The sequence below is a fragment of the Sander vitreus genome, chromosome 16, assembly GCF_031162955.1.
Source record: "Sander vitreus isolate 19-12246 chromosome 16, sanVit1, whole genome shotgun sequence".
NCBI lineage: Eukaryota > Metazoa > Chordata > Actinopteri > Perciformes > Percidae > Sander > Sander vitreus.
In genome coordinates, this window is record NC_135870.1 from 2,993,636 (window position 1) to 3,015,094 (window position 21,459).

General features: G+C 44.3%; 1 protein-coding gene across 1 annotated transcript in view; it reads left to right on the forward strand.

The window, feature by feature from the left end:
• The window catches only part of grk3 (G protein-coupled receptor kinase 3), an 89,672-nt gene that overhangs the window by 11,388 nt on the left and 56,825 nt on the right, over nt 1-21,459 (forward strand). Inside the window, exon 2 of the mRNA XM_078270863.1 lies at nt 12,113-12,189. Within this exon, the coding sequence (XP_078126989.1) occupies nt 12,113-12,189 (77 nt within the window). The remainder of the gene's footprint in view (nt 1-12,112; nt 12,190-21,459) is intronic.

Consider the following 21,459-nt stretch of genomic DNA (forward strand, 5'->3'; position numbering starts at 1 on the left):
TAAATGGTGAAACATGAAGAAAATATCTCTTAACACTCCATGAGTTATTTGAACTCTGTCCATTTCTTAGTTTTTAAGATATGCTCATTTTTATGAGCAGAGTGTAAAGGCGTTTTGATTGCTATTTTTTTAAATAATTTTTTTGTAAAAAGACACTCAACCGGTTCAAGGAGCCGTTAGGTAGCGACGCTGGGAGCGGGGAAATCTATTTAACCTTTTTGTTGTCCTCGTGGGTCAAAATGAAAAATTAGCACTTTGTTTTCGTCGCTTTTTCAAACCCCCCAACAGGAGAGTTTCTGTCGCCCCCATGAGGAAGTCTAAGTAATGACAACTTTCGGCGTGTCCACATGATACAAGCCTTCTGTTATCACCCTCCCCCACACAGCTGCTAGTAGCCAAGGAGGACACGGAGGATTAAAATAACATGACGGACTCTTCAGAAGAGGTCATTATCTTCACTCGAGCTTCTGCGCGGGAAAGTCGCCGGACGCCACAATCTTCTGAACATAGTCATACTGAGGAACACAGAGAGAGTTGTGTGGAGCTGATAGTCTTAATTAGCTTTGTAGCAACTCATTTGGTAATGGCTTGAATGTAACGGACGTTCATTAATATCAAAAAGGTACGCACTAAAGCTTTAAAACGCCTTTTTTAACTCATTAAAATATCGATGTTTGGCGCCAGCGTGTAGATTCTTGTATCGCTTAACGGCCAACGATCTATTGTCGTATCGCTATTTTGTCCCACCCCTGGTCTAAAATATATTTGAACACATCAAAGTCTTGGCACTCGGCTGTGCGGTCTGTTATCAACACAGTTTAATTACTTACATGGCCACAGACGCAGCTATAAAAATGACAATGACACCCTGTTAACATGTTAAATATTGACACGTGCATACTTCCTGCAGCGTTAAATAGTCACCAAGACAATGTTGGTCATTGTCAGTGTGGAGATCAGCAGCTAATTAAAGCTGGGCCTTCTTTACACGTACTGATCCTGGTACTTTGGGAGCTTTTAATGGTAAAAAGAGCTCAGAGCGGTAAAATACTTTGCACATCTATAATGTGAAGCAGGCGCATCGGAGGGTGGGTTGGGGGGGGTTGCAAAGAAACTAGGTCAAACGTTGCAAAGAAACTCCCGCACACTGTCTAACTTGCAAGAGATGCATTAAAAGCTGGCAACGTACCGGCACTGGACCATCGGGCCCAAAAAAAAAAAAAGGAATGAAGCTCTAGTACCAAAACGTTGCCAGCTATTACATTTATCTTTGCAAGTTAGACGCCGTGCAGGAGTTTCTTTGCACCGTTTGACCAAAAGGCCGTTTTATGCTTATGCGTCAACTCCACGCCGTAGCTACGGCGTCGTGACCCTTTCGGAGTTCTGCGTCGGGGTTGCTTTGCATCGCGGTGCATTTCACCGCCATAACGCCAGGGGGCTGTAACCAGAAAATAAGTCTGAGGTTATTTGCGAGGTGTCTGCCAGCCAGTTTATGTTAACAAGCTAACTTTAGCACAACTACCCACAAAGTACCCACAAAGTACTGCTAGCTGGCAAAGTGCTAATTTCAAAACGTTACTACGTTTTTTTATATATATGTAATGTTTTGAGTTGGGTCTGTCCGAGGTTTCTTCCTAAAAAGGAGTTCTTCCTCGCCACTGTCGCACTAAATGTTTGCTCTTGGGGGAATTACTACAATTGTTGGGGCTTTGTAAATTATAGAGTGTGGTCTAGACCTACTCTATCTGTAAAGTGTCTCGAGATAACTCTTATGTTATGATTTGATACTATAAATTAAATTGACACAAATAGACACGGATAACGCCGTCATTGGAACCAAAATACGTCTGAGTTTATTTTGCGAAGCTGATGTCAGTGAACTAGCACGTTGCTGCTCCCCACAGCAGGCTGCTGGAAACACGACTATCAACACACAGGACCAGTCGACCAAGCGCTGTCCTTGCGGTCTGCGTTGCCTCAAAGTTACACATTTTTGGAGGTGCACGTCGAGCTACGGCGGAGGGCTCGGAGAGGGGTTCGCTGCGACGCAGAGGGGTCTACGGGGGTACCCCGTCGATTCGACGCAGAAGCATGAAACGGCCTTAAAAGAAAGCGCTAAAAACAAAGCTAATCAACTGAAAAGAAGAGAGAAATTCAAAGTTCGACATAAAATGTAAAGAAAAAGAATACTTCAAAACCTTGCTTGAGTAAAAGTACAATATTTGACTTGTACAGTATATAAAGTACTAAAAGTACTCATGATGCAGAACGGGCCACAGTGTTTCCCACATGATTTCAGAGATCTGTTATGTTAGTATGAGAAGTGTAAAAATAGTTTTGGTTCATTATGAAACCTGACCTAGACTGTGCTTGTCCGCCGCAGTCTAGGTCACGGTCGTCAAGCACATTTTGAGTTCAGTCAGGTTAGACACGCGAGCTTGTGACCGGGAGGTCGCCGGTTCAATCCCCCAGACCGACAGGATGAAGACTGGTGGTCCCTCCCTCATTACCACCACTGAGGTGCCCTTGAGCAAGGCCCTTAACCTCCAACCGCTCCAGTGGAGCTGCTCAGTGGCCAGCAGGTCAGACTGTGGTTGTACTGGGCAGCTTCCAGGTATGAATGTGTGGAACTGGGTGAATGTGATCAGGTCGTGGTTGCAAACGAGAAGTTGTTCTCAATCGACTTACCTGGATAAATAAAGGTTTAGAATAGGTCTCATTTTGCTACTGTATTCTGGTCACGTTGGGAAAGGAAATGAGTCTGAAAAATATATTCCTTGATCGCTGAAAGGTGCTGTGAGTTCGCCTCTGTGAAGAAATAGGAACTGGTCTATTCTTTCTGGAAAAACCCGACACTGTCTACTTTTCTTCTTTTTTTGACAAAAACAATGAAGAGACTCATCAAAGCATGTAAACGTGTTCTAGTAGACCACCCAAAATCCAAGTAAAAACTTACAAATAAGCGTGATATTGGACCTTTTTAATGACTTCTCTGCAAATGTCATACTTTGTAAAGTCATGCAGTGGAGTAAGAAGTACAATATGTGCCCCTGGGATGTAGATGAGTAGAAGTTGAAAGTATGGAAAATGGAAATACTCAAAGTACAAGTACCTCAAAATTGTACTTGAGTAGCCTTAGTTCACTATGTACTTCTTGTACAGACCGGCATTCATATAAATACACGTGTGAATGCAGGCTGAGCGGCCGTCGATGTAGTAAATAAAACCAGCGCGCTGTATGAAATAAATGTATTAGACATATTTAGAAAGACATGTAGTTACGATGACGTTGGAAGGCTTTCCCAGCTTTGTCATCACAGCAGAAGCTTTTGGCAGCGTAAAAAGAAGTCACCTAGGAGCCAGTAGAAGACGAGTGTTGGCAGCTTTTGGCAGTAGTAGTAGTAATGTTAGCAAAGTAAGGACTAGGGGTGTGAGAAAAAATCGATACACTTGAGTATCGCAATATTTTTTGCAATACTGTATTGATTTTCAAAAAAGCAATATCGAATTTTTCTTTTTTTTTTCGTTCAAAAATATTCATGTAAGACAGTGGTTCACGTTTGTCGTGTTTAAACCCCCTACCGCTAGATGGCTATGCTGAGACGCACCACTAGTGTCCTCGCCTAGCAGCGCTTGACAGCGCCTAGCAGCGCCTAGCAGCGCCTAGCAGCGCCTGACAGTGCCTAGCAGCGCCTGACAGCGCCTAGCAGCGCTTGACAGTGCCTAGCAGCGCCTGACAGCGCCTAGCAGCGCTTGACAGTGCCTAGCAGCGCCTGACAGCGCCTAGCAGTGCCTGACAGTGCCTAGCAGCGCCTAGCAGTGCCTGACAGTGCCTAGCAGCGCTTGACAGTGCCTAGCAGAGCTTGACAGTGCCTGGCAGCGCCTGGCAGTGCTTAGCAGTGCCAGACAGCGCCTGGCAGCGCCTGGCAGCGCCTAGCAGTGCCTGACAGTGCCTAGCAGCGCCTAGCAGTGCTTAGCAGCGCCTGACAGTGCCTAGCAGCGCCTGACAGCGCCCTAGCAGCGCTTGACAGTGCCTAGCAGAGCTTGATAGTGCCTAGCAGCGCCTAGCAGCGCCTGACAGTGCCTGGCAGCGCTTGACAGTGCCTAGCAGCGCTGACAGTGCCTAGCAGCGCTTGACAGTGCCTAGCAGCGCCTGACAGCGCACAGCGCCTAGCAGCGCTTGACAGTGCCTAGCAGAGCTTGATAGTGCCTAGCAGCGCCTAGCAGCGCTTGACAGCGCCTAGCAGTGCCTAGCAGTGCCTGACAGCGCCTAGCAGCGCTTGACAGTGCCTAGCAGCGCCTGACAGCGCCTAGCAGTGCCTGACAGTGCCTAGCAGTGCCTGACAGCGCCTAGCAGCGCTTGACAGTGCCTAGCAGCGCCTGACAGCGCCTAGCAGCGCCTGGCAGCGCCTAGCAGCGCCTGACAGCGCCTAGCAGCACCTAGCAGCGCCTAGCAGCGCCTGGCAGTGCCTGACAGTGCCTAGCAGCGCCTGACTGATTGTTTACCTAAAGTAAACTTCTTTGACATTTTTTTTTTTTTAACATCATGTTTTTTTTTTTTAAATTATACTTAAAAAAAAAAAAAAAAAAAAAAAATCGCAATATATCGCCTTGCACACAGTATCGAAATATATCGCAATATATTGACTCGTGAGCCACGTATCGTATCGCCAGATTCTTGCCAACACACAGCCCTAGTAAGGACGCTCTCATGTAACTGTGCTAACAGCTGGTTCATGCTGAAGCAGGTTTAATGGAGGCCGAGTCATGTAGCTACAGCCAAAAGGAAGGTGCCCTGCATGCTCGTATGCATGTCTGTATCCAACCACGCAGTGTGTGTGTGTGTATGTATGTATATATGTGTGTGTGTGTGTGTGTGTGTATGTATATATATATATATATATATATATATATATAGTGGGTACCAGCGTTAGCACAGAGGAATGTTTTCCCTAGCTATGTGGAAGACTTAGGTGCACGTATTTGGCGGGGGGTTTTGGCGTCCTCCTTTTTTATTTTCCCGTACATTTTTTCCTGGCTCAGAATGGGCCTTTGGGGGGAGGGGGGCATATCTTAAAGTGTGGGGTCTGGGTGTCCTCCCCCAGGGTTATTTTGAGCGTCAAATACTTCATTTCCTGCATTCTGATACACTTTTATGCACCAATTTATGGTGGGAATACCTTTTTTTTAAATTTATCCTATGAGAAGGAAAACACGGATGACATTCTAAATATTTGAAATACATAATAGAATATGAAGCAGTAAGAGGCTTTCACATCAGGGACCTGAGCCTGGATCACTACAGCTGACCCCAAAGCAACGAGGACAAAATAAAATAGGGTGCTTATATTAGTCTTAAATGTGGTGAAGAAAGGATGCTGGCGTTAGTGTACGCAGAGCATTTGGGCCCGCTCGCTGCACACACAATACGCACTACACACACACACACACTACACACACACTACGCACTACATACACAATACGCACACACACTACGCACACACACTACGCACACACACTACGCACACACACTACGCACACACACTACGCACTACACACCACACACTACGCACGCACTCACGCACGCACTCACGCACGCACTACGCACTACGCACACACTACGCACTACGCACACACTACGCACACACTACGCACTACACACTACACACACACTACACACTACACACACACTACACACACACTACGCACTACACACACTACGCACACACACTACGCACTACACACCACACACTACGCACACACTACACACACACTACGCACACACTACGCACTACATACACACTACGCACTACATACGCACCACACACTACGCACTACACACACTATGCACCACACACTACGCACACACTACACACCACGCACACACTACACACACACACACACACACACACTACAGCAGTGTTCGTTTAGTTTGCTCACATTACTACGTTGTTGCGTATCATTGCATATTTTTAAGTGGGTATATGGAAATCCTGGAGATTTCTTAGTGGGTATACTGCCTAACCGTAGTTCAAATAGCGTTTTGTCGAGCTCCTTTCAAATGATCGCTCCAAATGGGAGCTACGAAGGTACCTAATGTTCTCCGGATTGATCCACAGAACATTAGTTCTCTGTGGCGGTCAGAAGAATGAGTTAGGGCTCTCTACAATGCTGAGAGTTTCTATTTTTGTGTCTTGTTAGGGGCTCAAGAGGCCGTGAGGAAGTATGGACAGTGAGCTTTGAGTTTAGTTTGGAGTTAGACCGTTAAAAACGTCATTATTTTCTAAGGAGTTAAGTGTCAGTCGATTCCCTGAGTTCATGTTCATCCACGACCACAACTAAGCATTATTTGTGTGCTGTGAAGTTCTGTCAGACGGAGATTAGCTCTGCTACTGGAGCTAAAACTCATGGGACGGAGATCGCTTTTGTCTCAAAACGCCACTTAGAAATGACAAAGTAGTCGTGCAAATGTAGCCTGTTTAGTTGCTGGGATGTTTTCTTTTTTTTTTTTTTTCTCAAGAAAGACGTGTTGCTGTCGAGGTTTTAACCCTTTAAGACCCCCCTTGTCTTCCCGTCGACCATGAACCATTCCCATCATTTTGGTCGCTTTTTGTGAAAAGTCACGGTCAATAAACCCAATTTATACATAAGTATACCTCATTTTTGAGTTTAAAAAAGCATAAATTATGAATTATTTTGACCAATAGTTGAGATCAGAGGGTGTTGAGTGAATCGCAGGCTGGTTTATGTCAAAGTTTAGTCACGATGCTGTTTTGAAACCGTTTAAACATTCTTTTCACATCAAAACACCCAAAATTCAATGGAAGTAATCATACATTTTACCCGCAACGAATGTTGTATGGGTATCCATACCATACAACGTGCATCCGTGTTATTTTTGGGCAATTTGGTTAAAAGAAACCATACATCTGAAATACATTATTTTAAAAACGGAGGGTTAAAATGCTACGTGTCGACGCTTTAACGACACAAACCAGCAAGATATGACTATTGTTAACGTGAGAGCGTTTATGGCTGAACTGACATTACAAAATATAATAATGTGGCGCATGATTCCAATTTTTATAAATGCACCTGTGTTTTCATTACCTGCCGCTGTCTGTACGCTGTCCTCTCTGACCTAACCTCAACAACCATACAGACTGCATCATGGATAGGTAGGTGGATGGATAGATGGATAGATACTTTATTGATCCCCAAGGGGAAATTCAAGGTCCCAGGAGCTTAAAAACATCACACACATCATAAACAGGATGATAAAATAAACAGATCCACATGAATAATATGGACAATAAAAGAAAAGATACTAAATAAAAAACATGAATGTACTAAAGGGATGTATAAGCATGAGAGGCTTGCAGTGACCGGGCAGGGACTGACCCTGGGATTCAGTCTGCATGGTGAGGTGCTCTATGAGAGGGTGTGTCATGGTGGTAGTGCAAATAAGTCCAATAGTCCGAGGATAAAGTCTAGAGACCAGCATTAAATATGGACAATATAAGAGAACGATGTAGACATAGTAATATAGAAACTACAGCAGTGCAAGAATACAGTTTAAAAAGACAAGCATTAAATATGGGCATTATAAGGGAATAAAGCAGACAGTAGGATGGACACAAATCAACAGTCAATATTAGACGTTTGAAGTAATAACATTTCTCCCCCGATGCCTGTTTTTATTGCGTAAGAAGGCACTGCTTTTTGCAGTAAACGTTACCAACTGACAACATGGCGTCCAAGTGTAATCCAGAATCAGCTGCTAATGATTCAGCAGGACACACACACACACACACACACACACACACACACACAGTGCGTCTCACTATCTTCATGGGGACCCGTCATTGACATAATGCATTCCCTAGCCCCTTACCCTAACTTTAACCATCACAACTAAATGCCTAACCTTAACCCTTACCCTCACCCTAACCAGAACCTCATTCTAACCCTAATCCTAAAACCAAGTCTTAACCCTCAAACTGACCTTTAACCTTGTGGGGTCCAGCATTTTGGCCCCACAAAGCTGTCGGGACCCCACAAGTATACTGTATTCCCGGGTTTTGGACCCCACGAATATAGTTAAACAAGAACACACACACACACACAGGCCTCCTCTGAAAGAGGAAGTGTTTACTTCCTAGATTCTTGTTGTTCTGTAGCTGCAGTTGAAATGTTACATCCACTGCTCCTTCCCACTCTCCTATTAAAATCTGCCTGCACCTAACCCACTGGGATAACTGGTCTAACTGATGATTTTTGGGGGTGCCAAGTAGTCCCAGTTTAGGCCTTGTGAATTGGAAGTTTATATAGTTTTAGTGCAGGTCGCAGTGTCCTGATGTTTTTATTAGATGAGGAAAATGTATGACCTACAATAACATGTCATCGCCTTTCAAAAGGGGGAAGAATGTATATTCAGCTTTCAGCAGTTATTGCTGCAGCGCAAGAGTCACTCTTTATCACAGCGGCAGCGGCTGGCCGACTCATCGGTTGCTCTGTGGCAGGTTTCTGACGATTGTAGTCGGACTTCTTCAGCTTTAAGTTTTGTCTTGAAGCTTTTTGAGTGTTATTCATTTATAATCTGCTCTAGCTTTTCCAACGTTTTAGACACACACATGGTGATCATAACGGTCCTAAATGACGTGAAAATGAGACCCAAAACTACCACAAAGAGACACAAAAACCCACAGAGAGAGACCTAAAATGTACGGGGGAACATTTTTAAATGTATTTAGAAATGTCACATTTTCTCGAGGAAGGAAGTCTTAACCCCTCGCCAAATACACGCACCTAAGGCCTCCTGCACGCTGGCCGCGTGGCGTGAGCATGGCGTTTCTGTTGCGTGGCGGCTGCGTGGCGTTTTCCATGTCTTTGCACACCAGAAACATGTCTGACGCGGCGCCGCTGCTGCTAGCCTCGTCTGTACACATGGATGTTTCCCATAAACATAAATATATACTGATCTGATTTTAATTCAATTAATTGAAATTAAACATTGAAGAGCAGTTAAAACAGTTAAATATATAAAAGCAGATAAAATAGGAATTTCTCTTTATACGCTTATATAGATTGTTCTACAGTGTCAACAATGCAGCTTCAGTATAAGAAATGAACAGTTATTTAAAGAAAGGCAACATCAAAAAGATAGGTCTTCAGCCTTGATTTAAAAGAACTGCATTATATCTGCATTTATGTCAAAACCTAGAGACATTCAAACATGTCTTTGTGTCAAAATGACAGATAAACATCTTTTCCTATTCTATGTTGCCTGGAAACGCTTCCAACACGCTTGCGTGCCGCAGCCTTACAGTGTTTACAACCTAATTCAGAAGTGTTCTGAAGTCCTCTGTATGGCCCAGTTTTCACGTGATGATAAAGTCCCCCAGGAATCAGCGCTCGCTGCACTCTCTCACACACACACACACACACACACACACACACACACACACACACACACACACACGTTCAGTCAAAGCGTCTATAGACTTCAACATTTTCTTCCTGGAAACAAAAGGTTATTTATGGTTGTGTTGTTTATCTGCTGCGGGGACAGAAAGCGGCATTACCTCTCCATGTGAGCCGACACTAACCACGTGGAAATACTGCAGAGATCGCAATGCTGGGATGTAACGAAGTACATTTACTCAACTACTGTACTTAGGGCCACATGTTGAGGTATTTGTACTTTACTTGAGTGTTTTCTTCCTGTGACACTGACTACTACAGACAGACAGAAAGGAAGAGACAGAGACAGAAAGGAAGACGGAGACAGAAAGGAAGAGACAGAAAGAGACAGAGACAGAAAGGAAGACAGAAAGAAAGAGACCGAAAGGAAGAGACAGAAATAAAGGAAGAGAAAGAAAGAAAGAAAGAGACAGACACAGAGACAGAAAGAAAAAGACAGAGACAGAAAGGAAAAGACAGAGACAGAAAGGGAGACAGAAAGGAAGAGACAGAGACTGAAAGGAAGAGACAGAGACTGAAAGGAAGAGACAGAGACAGCGTCAGAAAGGAAGACAGAAAGAAAGAGACGGAAGGAAAGAGAGAGAGACAGACAGAATGAAAGACAAAGAGACAGAAAGAAAGATATATCACACAAAACAGATGTTTATATATGAATCTGATGTTGTATTCTAAAGTAAACTAGCCGTCAATATAACGACTACAAGTCCAGCTGAGATGATCAGACCGTTAAACACACAGCTGGTTGATCCTCTACTCTTTCTACAGTGGTGTAATACTTTAACTACATGTTCCTGAAGATACTTACACACTTTTACTGAAGTAACATTTTCACAGTGTGGTATTAGTACTGTACTTCAGTACAGGATCTGAATACTTGTTCTGACACTGCAGAGATTGTGACCTTGTGCACATGCTCATTCATACGCCCGCGGAGGTGAAACCTGGCCACTTTCTCACCGGTGGATGCCGGGTGCTGCTGGAGTGTTAATGGGCCCGTAGGGGGGGGTGTGTGTGTGTGTGTGGGTGGTGGGGAGGGCCTGCTAATTGATTCATTCTCCCGACTCGCATTCTCATTAGTGCCCTGTTCCCAGGGCAGCGTGTATCTCTCCAGCTTCCCCCGCGGTGTCCCTTGTGTTCCTCTTCCCTCCCCTGCAGCTCTGACTGTGTCCGGGGACAGGTAGGGAGGCAGGGAGAGTCCCAAACCGAGGCCGGGATCACAAGACGGGAGGCGGAGGCGGAGTTAGGGTTGCACGATATTGACAAAATTGCGATATTGCGATAATGAGCGTGAATATTGCGATGTCGATATTCATTTCGACATTCCTAAACCTATATAAAACCACAAAAGTAATGGGAAAACGCATCAAAATCGATTTACAGAACAGGTTTCACACATACGCTGTACCACCAAAAGGCACGGTTTGCATAGTGCATTAGCTCTGTTGGCTTAAAGCGCCCATGTTACGAATAAAATCACTTTTTCTGGGATTTGGGGAGTTATTTTGTGTCTCTGGTGCTTCCACACGCATACAAACTTTGAAAATAAACCATCCATGCTGTTGTGAGTGAGATACGGTTTCTGAACGTGTCCTGTCTTCAGTCTCCGGGTGAGCTGGTCAACATCTGCACGGCTTTCTACGTCACTAGCCGAAACGAGGGGGTTAGGGGGCTAACCGTTAGCATGCTAGCTCGTTCTCAGTGGCAAAACACTGCTACAACACACACTAGTTCACCATAATCTCCAAAAGAACTACTTCCATGTCCCTGTTCTGCAGGTATTCCACGCAAAGTTGGAAGTGGTCCCTCGTTTAGAAGAAGTCTCCCAGCTAATCCTGCCTTGTTCTACTGAAGTTGGAGAAACAGCTAGCTAGCTCATGTGATCCTTACCTAGCTACTGAGCATGTAGTCCTTACCTAGCTACTGAGCATGTGCGACTCCCAACAAAGATGTTCCAGCAGTGAGAGGTCTCACTCTGTAGCTAAAACAGAGAGCTCAACACACAGGGTGAAAAGAGGAGCTGCAGCAATGAGCAGTACAACAAAAATATGGTGTTTTCTGAAAATTAAACCATGTAAACCTCTTCTGGTACAACCTCTAAATACTATTATGAACCTGAAAATGAGCAGAATATGGGCGCTTTAAAGCCAAAGCACTTCCACGCTGGCGAGGAGGCATTACTTTTTGGCTACTAACATTTTCTCTTCGATCTCCGTAGTTTCGTCGTCTCCTTGAGCCACGCTCATGTTCTGACTTTTCTCTCTCTTCCTTTCGCGCCGCACACTTTGCTTCGCAGTTGGCGCTCTATCTTTCTGTCCTTTTCGCGATCTCCCGCTTCACTCGCGTCGAAGCGTGCACGTGTTGACAGGGCAACTGGCCAATGAAATGTGCAGGCTGCGAACTGATCCCAACACACAGCCACCGGTGCATCTCTCCACCAAATAAATGAAATGGCGCATGCTCCTCGGGACATTTTCGATACTGATATCGCACAGCGTGATATGGCAAACACGCTGTTGAGTCGATGCATCGTGCACCCCCTAGCCGGTGTACAGGACCGACGTGTCTGAGCGAGCCGGTAACGGCGGTTGTATATTAATCCCCTTTCTCTCCGCCTTTTTGTCTTCCACAGTATTCGCAGTGTGATGCAGAAGTACCTCGAGGAGAGAGACGAACTGGCATTTGACAAAATTTTCAACCAGAAAATTGGTAAGTCCCAAACGTTGTCATTGTTTTCCATAACTACATTAACGGGCCACTCAGACGAGGCAGATGAAATGCTGCAGATGCCGTAATGGAGTTGGCAGTCTTCAGTGAGAAGAAGAGGCCGCTCGGCCACACACAATTAAATAAAACAATCTTTTTTTTTATGACTGTGATCACATTCACACGTCGTGCATGACTCCTCTGAGCCGCCCAATCTCCACCCCCGAGATACTCACAAGTCTCTGAGCTTAGAGTCCACATATTTTACATTCAGAGCTTTACTTTGGGTCTTGTCAGGGCCGGGTATTATACACATCAAATATAATATGTTGGATGTTTTAGATACCAGGTATTCGTTCCTGGTTCCTGAAAAACACTACGCTAGACAGAGACGGGACTCACGGAGTAGGAGCTGAAACATGAATGAAAAGAGATGTGCCGTAATGTTATTTCTTTTTGTTTTTATAAAATTGCTATCGGCATTGACTGAACGATACCCAGCCCCAGTGCTGTGTGGTTTCATCATTGCGTGTGCAGCTGCTGTGTGTGACATATTGTGTGCACCGTCATCTGCCAGATATTCCATCGAGCGCGTTGATTGGTTGTGGTCGGAGGTGAGGCGTCAACTCTGCTGCTGTGATTGGAGTCGCTGGGCCTCTCCCTTCCTAACTGCTGCTGGGCCTGACATCCATGCCCACAAAGCTTTCTTCACACGTTAACACCCCCGCTGCCCAAAATAAACCCCGTTTCATGTCAAGTATTTGTGCTTATTTATTTTTTTTCATTTTTGATCGTCCACAGAGCAAAAAAAAAAAGCACATTGTTCTGAAGATGGTTGGATTGATTGATTCATTTGTTTCCGTGTCATGCACACAACGTGCACACCCCCTCATGGGTTTATAAGACACAAACATTTCCCTCGCAGTGTTCAAACATTTCCGTACATTTCACAAAATTATAGGTTATTTCGCAGCCGATTCTTTTTTGAATCTTCATTATTTTAACAAATAATACAAAATTGTAGAAGCGTGCTGCATGCTGCGTGTTTATTGTCTCGCTGATGCTGATGGGATTTACTCTACTTTTGGTATTGAATGACGAGGCGTTTCTCGATACTCGATACAAAGGAGGCATTTCGGACGGTGCCTAAAAAGTATCGCTTTGGCTCTGGTGTTTCCCCCTCTCATTCCCCCTGTTCTGGTGTTTCCCCCCCCCTCTCATTCCCACTGCTCTGGCGTTTCCCCCTCTCATTCCCACTGCTCTGATGTTTCCCCCCCCTCTCATTCCCCCTGCTCTGATGTTTCCCCCCCCTCTCATTCCCACTGCTCTGATGTTTCCCCCCCCTCTCATTCCCACTGCTCTGATATTTCCCCCCCCTCTCATTCCCACTGCTCTGATATTTCCCCCTCTCATTCCCCCTGCTCTGGTGTTTCCCCCCCCTCTCATTCCCCCTGCTCTGGTGTTTCCGAGTCCCTTAAACTGGAGACATTAGGAAACACTTCTGACCCGTTTTGGTTCTGAATCTGCGGGGTCGTGGTGCAGTCTCACCGGCCGCAAACGGAGACCTTTGGCAACGCTGACGTCAACGTCTTGTTCTCGGAGACTACAGCTTCTAACGTTACCATGGCAACTGCCAGCAGCGGGCGGAGTCTCCACGCTGCCTCCTGTTTATGCCCAGTATACCAGAATGTTGAGGAGATATTTTGGTTTGGGCGTCTTAGTTTAAACAGAGATTAGTTCTTCTACTGGAGCTAAAAACACTTGTGTGCACGGGGATCGCTTTTGGCTCAAAACTCTGCTTAAAAACCAAAACATAGCGATGTAGATGTAGCTTTAGTCTCTTATAGATCATTTTGCTGTAGCATGTATACAGACCCCTGCGGTCACATCTCGGTGCAGAGTTATTGGTTGTGATCACGAGACGTGTCTGCTGTGTTGATGCAGTGGCTCAATGCAGAGCGTCATGTTTCCCGCTTCCTCCTGCCGGTAGCGATGCATCTGCACTGGCTTCTCCGAGTGTTTCCACTGCGAGCAGACGGGGGCTGCGTGCCAGTAGTTGTGGCGTAGCAGGGGTACCAGGGGACCACGGCCGCCCTGCGGGCTTCTGCTAGGTTTACTTACCGTTCTAGGTCTCAGGTCCCCTGTGAGAAGAAACTTCGTTAATTCTCCCAGCCTCCTCCTCTCTCTTCAGCTCGCTTCCTCTGTCAGACTTGTTGCTCTCATTAAGTTCACCATCATCACCTCAAAATTCCTCTCTTCTACTGTGTGGGTGTGTGTGTGCACATGCTTGTTAGACACCAGTTTGAAACCCATGACACTCAACCAACCCATGATTATTTTAAACACTTCCAAGTAGGGCTGCAACTAGAGAGACAGTTAGAGATTTAGACATTTATTTATTGTCCCATGAGGCAGATTTGTTTTCAGTCTGTTGCATGCACATGGCAATGTACACGGACAAATACATCACCAGGTAACATAAAGACAGGTATATAGACACTAGAGGTGTGACTCTTCACTGATCTCCCGATTCCATTACGATTATCATGTCAGCGATTCCGTATCACGATGCCTCAAATACATTTTTCTATTAAAGCCATATAGGATATTTAATTCACAGCTTTTCAAGCTTCAAAAACAAACCGTTCTGCAGTGCTCTGACACTAAATAAACTGGATACATAAACCTACAGCGCTGAGCACACGGCACGTCCTGAATGTGCAAAACATACCAGGATATGCAAACAGAAAGGTTGTTAGGCCTTCATTAAACAGAAATAATCCATTATGGCCCGGCCGATTATCGATGCAGCATCGTCCACGATTCCATGCATGGATTATTTGATTAATTTCAACACCTCTATTAGACACACAGAAACAACCACATTTACGACGACATCGGATCTATACAGAGTTAGCGAGATAGCTGTTCAGCAGCGCTGTGGCAGAAGCGACAGAACTTCTGCCACAGCGAGTCCTCCTACACCTCAGAGTGGCAGCAGTGTGGTGGATATAGAGGGTGATTGGTGTCACTGACAACGGTGAGGGCAAGATGTTGGGTGTAGGGGAGCTGATCGTTTTTAAGGCGACGTGTGTGTGTGTGTGTGTGTGTGTGTGTGTGTGTGTGTGTGTGTGATCTTGGTGTGTTTGATTGATTGAAATGTATTTTGAACATCGAACATCAGGGATTCCCCAGCTGTGTTGCAAGCCCGGTGGCCCCCCAGGCATTAAGCCACTGGTGAAAATGTTTTGATTGTACTTTGAAACGAAGACTTGAGTCATATTTTCGAATCTCCAGTTAGCTTTTAGCACTGCCTTAATGTCGGGGCCCTGTGGAACCTGTCTTCTAGCTTTTTCAAATTCAGAATTTGGCGATCCTGTACAACTATTGGGCTCTACATGGGCCCAGTCTGGGGTCAGTCTAGAACTGGGCCCAGTCTGGGGTCAGTCTAGGACTGGGCCCAGGTCAGTCTAGGACTGGCCCTCGCTTTGTTTTGCCACACAGCAACTTTTCGGCATTGTACCAAGCAAAAAAAAAAAAAGTGAAATGGATGTGATATTATTTCTATCTTTGTTGTCGTCTGGCTCAGGTTAAACTCTTTGTGAAACATGAACGCCCCAGAACGTTCTTTTATTCTCCAGTTTGACAGTCAGTTATAACGGAAAAAGAACATAAATAAACTACTTTAATGTAGATTTCCTTTAGGGCTTTATTACGTGGTATCAGATTGGTGCATGAACTCCAGTACTTCCCGATACCGATACCAGCGTTTTAGGCAGTATCGGAGCCGATACCGATACATCTCTAACTGGAAGCATAGTTTTTAAAACGATTCCAAGTTCGAACCGGTTCTCGATGCCCAAATCAAAGGCCTCTGGGTAGGAGCACAATTAATCAAAATGTTATCGAAATCGCAATATGGACTAGTGCCATATCCAAATCGCAGGGGGGCGCAATATTTGTTAAAGGCAAACTAATCCTATCCTACAGACCAAATAAAAAATCTTTGTTTGGTATAGATCCTGTCAAAAATAACACTTATAATGAAAAGTGATATTTTTCAATGAAAATGAGAAGTGATAGGCCGATTTTATCGGCCGGCCGATATATCGGGTCGATTTTTACGTGTATCGGCATCGGCCGATACGTGGCTGCTGCGTTCGCCGATAGTTTTTTCCGCCATTATTTACAGACATGCGTCCACAGGCAGCTCTGTGTTGCTGGAGACGCTGCACCCATCCACATGATGCGCATTGCACACATAATGTGGGTGGTGTGAATGTAAGATGATTGCAGAAGTGACACTGATCTGTGTTTTTGTTTTACTATTTTTAAAGAAACAGCAGAGCAGATTCCGAAAATAAATCCAGTGTGGCAGGGTTTACATTTCTATGACGTAAATTATTTGAGGGAGCAAAAGCAGTATCGGCTCCAAATATCGGCTCAAGAAAATCGGCAGCCCGTATCATGTCATCGGCTAAGGCTGATTGGAAAAAAAAAAAATCGGTATCTGCATCGCCACTAAAAAAATCCATATCGGTCGATCCCTAATCATATCGCAATCGCAATATCAGTCAAAATAATCGCAGTTAGATATTTTCCTAATATCGTGCAGCCCTACCTCTGGGTGATGTTTATCGTGACCCCACTGTTTCCCCATGCTCTTCTCCCGTCTCATCTGTCTTACCGTCTTCCTCCTTCCTACCCGTCCCCTGGTTACCGGTCATTAGTCTGGCTCTCAGGTCTCATTAGCAAGTCTTCCAGAAACCACTTGATACCCGGCAGGTCAATGTGCCTTTTACCTCCTGGGACATTTACATTCCAGGTAATCAACGGACAGCTGTCGCCTGCTTAGTAACAGTTAGTTTTACTCTCCACTAATATGGACGTCTCTGTTGCGGTGGTCTTTTTTTTTTTCTCATAAAAAAAAAAGTTAATAGGGTCAATTGTCCAATATGTATTGATCTTCACAAAAGGTCTCGTTTTGCCGCTGACAGGCTCAGATTAATATTCTAAGTGTCTGACAACATTATGGAAGGATTTCTAAGGAGGTCGACCTAATAACATCCGTGAAATTGTGTTCGCTAAACCCACCAGACTCCATGTAAATAATCAGTCATTTTAGCGTGTAAAATACACTTCATTCAAAGTCGACAGAAACAAAATAAAACTATGAAAAGCCCTTTTGGGTCGTCTTTCCACTTTTCCAAACATCACAACTCTAGTTTTGGTTGAAATAAACACATAGTTTACTGATTTACATGTGAAAATACGTTGGCTCTATACACGCTAAAAGTATAGCTTTTTTTAAATGGAGTCTGGTGGGTTTAGTGCTAGCAACTTCAGAGCTGTTTCTGGATAAACAGAAAGGTCTCAAAGAGGTTTTAAAGGTCTATCTCTGTAGGGATCCTTTCCATAATGTTGTCAGACACTTAGAATATTAATCTGAGCCTGTCAGCGGCAAAACGAGCACTTTTGTGAAGGTAAATACAAGCTGGACAATTGCCGACTGCAGCGATCTCGCTTAATACTGGACCAATGTCAAAGATTGTTGTTCCCATCAGTCACTTAGACACAAAAACATAGGAAAATAGGGTCCAGGATAGAGCTGGGCAATATATTGATGTTATATCGATATTGTGATATGAGACTAGATATCGTCTTAGATTTTAGATATCGTGATATCGTAAATGGCTAAAGTGTTGTCTTTTCCTGGTTTTAAAGGCTGCGTTACAGTAAAGTGATGTCATTTTCTGACCTTACCAGACTGTTCTAGCTGTTCTATTATTTGCCTTTACCCACTTAGTTATTATATCCACATTATTGATGATTATTTATCTAAAATCTAATTGTGAAGTTATTTTGTTAAAGCACCGGTTGTCAACACTACAATATCGTCACAACATCGACATTGAGGTATTTGGTCAAAAATATCGTGATATCTGATTTTCTGCATATCGCCCAGCCCATGAGCCGAACAACCGAGAGCTCTGAAAGACCGGCCGGTGTTGCATTAGGCAGCACGGCTTTGGGAAATAGTGGTGAGGCTGAGAGCACCACAAAGATCCTGTGTGCTGTCCACATTTGAATGGCAAATATGAGGCTTTGCATGCAACAAGAGATAGCTGTGTAACACACTCAGACGTGTGACCAGAGCAGTTTCAGCAATAAAAAAAACTGCATCCGCAAACATGAACCTGTTGCTTTACAATATATAATTAGAATCTCGACATCAACAAGCTTCCTGTTAGGTGTGCTGTCAATACTGGGTTCATACCGTATTTGATGTAAAACATAAGAAACATTGACACCTCTTTAGAGTCAGATCTCAGTTTTAAAAGCACGTTTCAATTAGTTCAGCCGTTTTATTCGGATACCATTTCTAAAGAAAGATCTGTCCTGTCATAACAGAACACAAAGCCTCATCCGTGCTTTGGTAACCCGCCTGCCTTTATTATTGTGATGCCCTTCAACTCTTTTAAAAATGCTGCAGCGTTGCTTTTGATTCACACAGAACTGTGATGCCTCAACACGGCTGTCTTTATTCTGCTCACTCTGGCTGCACTGATTCAGTATTAATAATAAAAAAAATCCTTTTATTTTACACTCTAGACTTTAATTTCATCCTCAGAAACATTACCGATTGTGCTACATCCAAAATGTGAAATCGAAAGTAGAAGTAGAGCTGCAAAGATGAATCGAAATATTCTCTGATGTCAGCTTATTAAATGTGAATATTTGATTACTGGGACAGTAAACTGAATATCTTTTGAGTTGTTGAGAAAAACGAGACATTTGAGGACGTCATCTTGGGCTTATCCACAAGTTGCAGCCCTATTTAAAAGCTATTCAGGCCCAAAGTCCTTGAGTTGCTGGATCTGCTCAGCGACACACGGGCTGTCCAAACAGTTCCAGGTGGTGGGTTCCCCTATACTGGGTAAACCCAGCCCGATCTGCCGGTGGTTTGATTCCTCCCTGTAGCCCAGGCTGGAGACCTGTACATTTTACTATCCTGCTTCCGTTACAAATCTGCGGGGACCAATCACAAACTTGCTTATCCACCTGGCGCGCTATTGGCGGGTTTAACACGGTGACGATAGAGAAGCTACGGCGAGCAGCTTCTTGTTTACATTCAACATGGCGGCCACCGAAGCCCAGCAACCCGTTGATGCCGCTGTCGCTGCTGTTTTAAAAGATTTCAAAGGCCATTTTTCTCTGAAAACATAACAGAAACTTGCCCTGGAACAATTCCTACAAAAGAAGGATGCGTTTGCCTTAAGGCAGCTACACACCGGGCCTATAATCGGCCGTTGGACAGTCTGGCGAGGTCAGTGACTCGAGTCTGTTCGGTGTGTCCCGTGCCGTCGTCCGTTGGAGGAGCTGTCGGCCTTCATTTGGGCTGAGCTGACATGCTCAGTCAGAGAAATCTGACGAACATCTTCTAAACTGACCTTTGTCGATCTGAAATGAAGACAGATTCAGCAACTGCACGGCCTATTTCTCTCTTAAAATGTTTTCAGAAACACGTTTCGTTGAAGTATTTTAATAAAATATGAGATCGTATTCTGAACGAGCCGCCAGTAACGGGCGGTTGAAAAATCCAAAATCCGGAAGCGGCAGCCAGACCCACGTGACGCGTCCGTCCAATCAGCTGCCGGTTTTCATTTTTTGGGCGACAATACAGATTAGCGCCGCCTGCTGTTATGGAGACGTTTTACGTCTCGTCTCTTCGGTGTTCTGAGGAACTTATTTGACTAACTCGGGGAGACTGAGCTGTCCTGCTGCCTTTTCTGGCAACGGTCGGCTGTCTGGTTGGTCTGTAACGGCCTTTACTACCGACCGGCTTTGGTAAAAGCCTAATTTACCATCTAGCCCCACTGGTGGCCAAAAGAACGGAGCTCAGCTCCCGGATCGTCGGTCTGATTGGTTGAAGGACTATCCAATTGCGTCATTTGAACTATGCCCGTTGATCACGCCTCTTGTGAAGTAGAAACTACAGAGCAGGCTCTTCTGGTGATAACCAGACTAGGGTTCAACAATGTTTTTATATCTCCTTCGGAATTAATCCATTTCTGCCCTTTTTTTTTAATGCATGAAATATCTCGGCCCTTTTCAGTAGCTTTTTGCCGTGAGCTTGCTTTTGAATTAAGCCTTCTTAACGTGCTTTGTCCCAGAGCTCGACAAGCCTCGTTGACTGTCATGACAACCAAGGTCAGGAAGAAGAAGACACTGCAGTGCTGCTGGAATGTTTTACCTCCAGGGGTACAGATGCAGTGTTACATTGGCAATTTTCAGTTTGAGAGAGCAGCAATAAAATGCAGTTTTGAAATATTAAAGGTCCATCACATGCTGCTTTTTGGATGCTTTTATATAAGCCTTAGTGGTCCCCTAATACTGTATCTGAAGTCTCTTTTATATAGGCCTTAGTGGTCCCCTAATACTGTATCTGAAGTCTCTTTCATATAGGCCTTAGTGGTCCCCTAATACTGTATCTGAAGTCTCTTTTATATAGACCTTAGTGGTCCCCTAATACTGTATCTGAAGTCTCTTTTATATAGACCTTAGTGGTCCCCTAATACTGTATCTGAAGTCTCTTTTATATAGACCTTAGTGGTCCCCTAATACTGTATCTGAAGTCTCTTTTATATAGACCTTAGTGGTCCCCTAATACTGTATCTGAAGTCTCTTTTATATAGGCCTTAGTGGTCCCTAATACTGTATCTGAAGTCTCTTTTATATAGACCTTAGTGGTCCCCTAATACTGTATCTGAAGTCTCTTTTATATAGACCTTAGTGGTCCCCTAATACTGTATCTGAAGTCTCTTTTATATAGGCCTTAGTGGTCCCCTAATACTGTATCTGAAGTCTCTTTTATATAGACCTTAGTGGTCCCCTAATACTGTATCTGAAGTCTCTTTTATATAGGCCTTAGTGGTCCCCTAATACTGTATCTGAAGTCTCTTTTATATAGACCTTAGTGGTCCCCTAATACTGTATCTGAAGTCTCTTTTATATAGACCTTAGTGGTCCCCTAATACTGTATCTGAAGTCTCTTTTATATAGACCTTAGTGGTCCCCTAATACTGTATCTGTAGTCTCTTTTATATAGACCTTAGTGGTCCCCTAATACTGTATCTGAAAGTCTCTTTTATATAGGCCTTAGTGGTCCCCTAATACTGTATCTGAAGTCTCTTTTATATAGGCCTTAGTGGTCCCCTAATACTGTATCTGAAGTCTCTTTTATATAGACCTTAGTGGTCCCCTAATACTGTA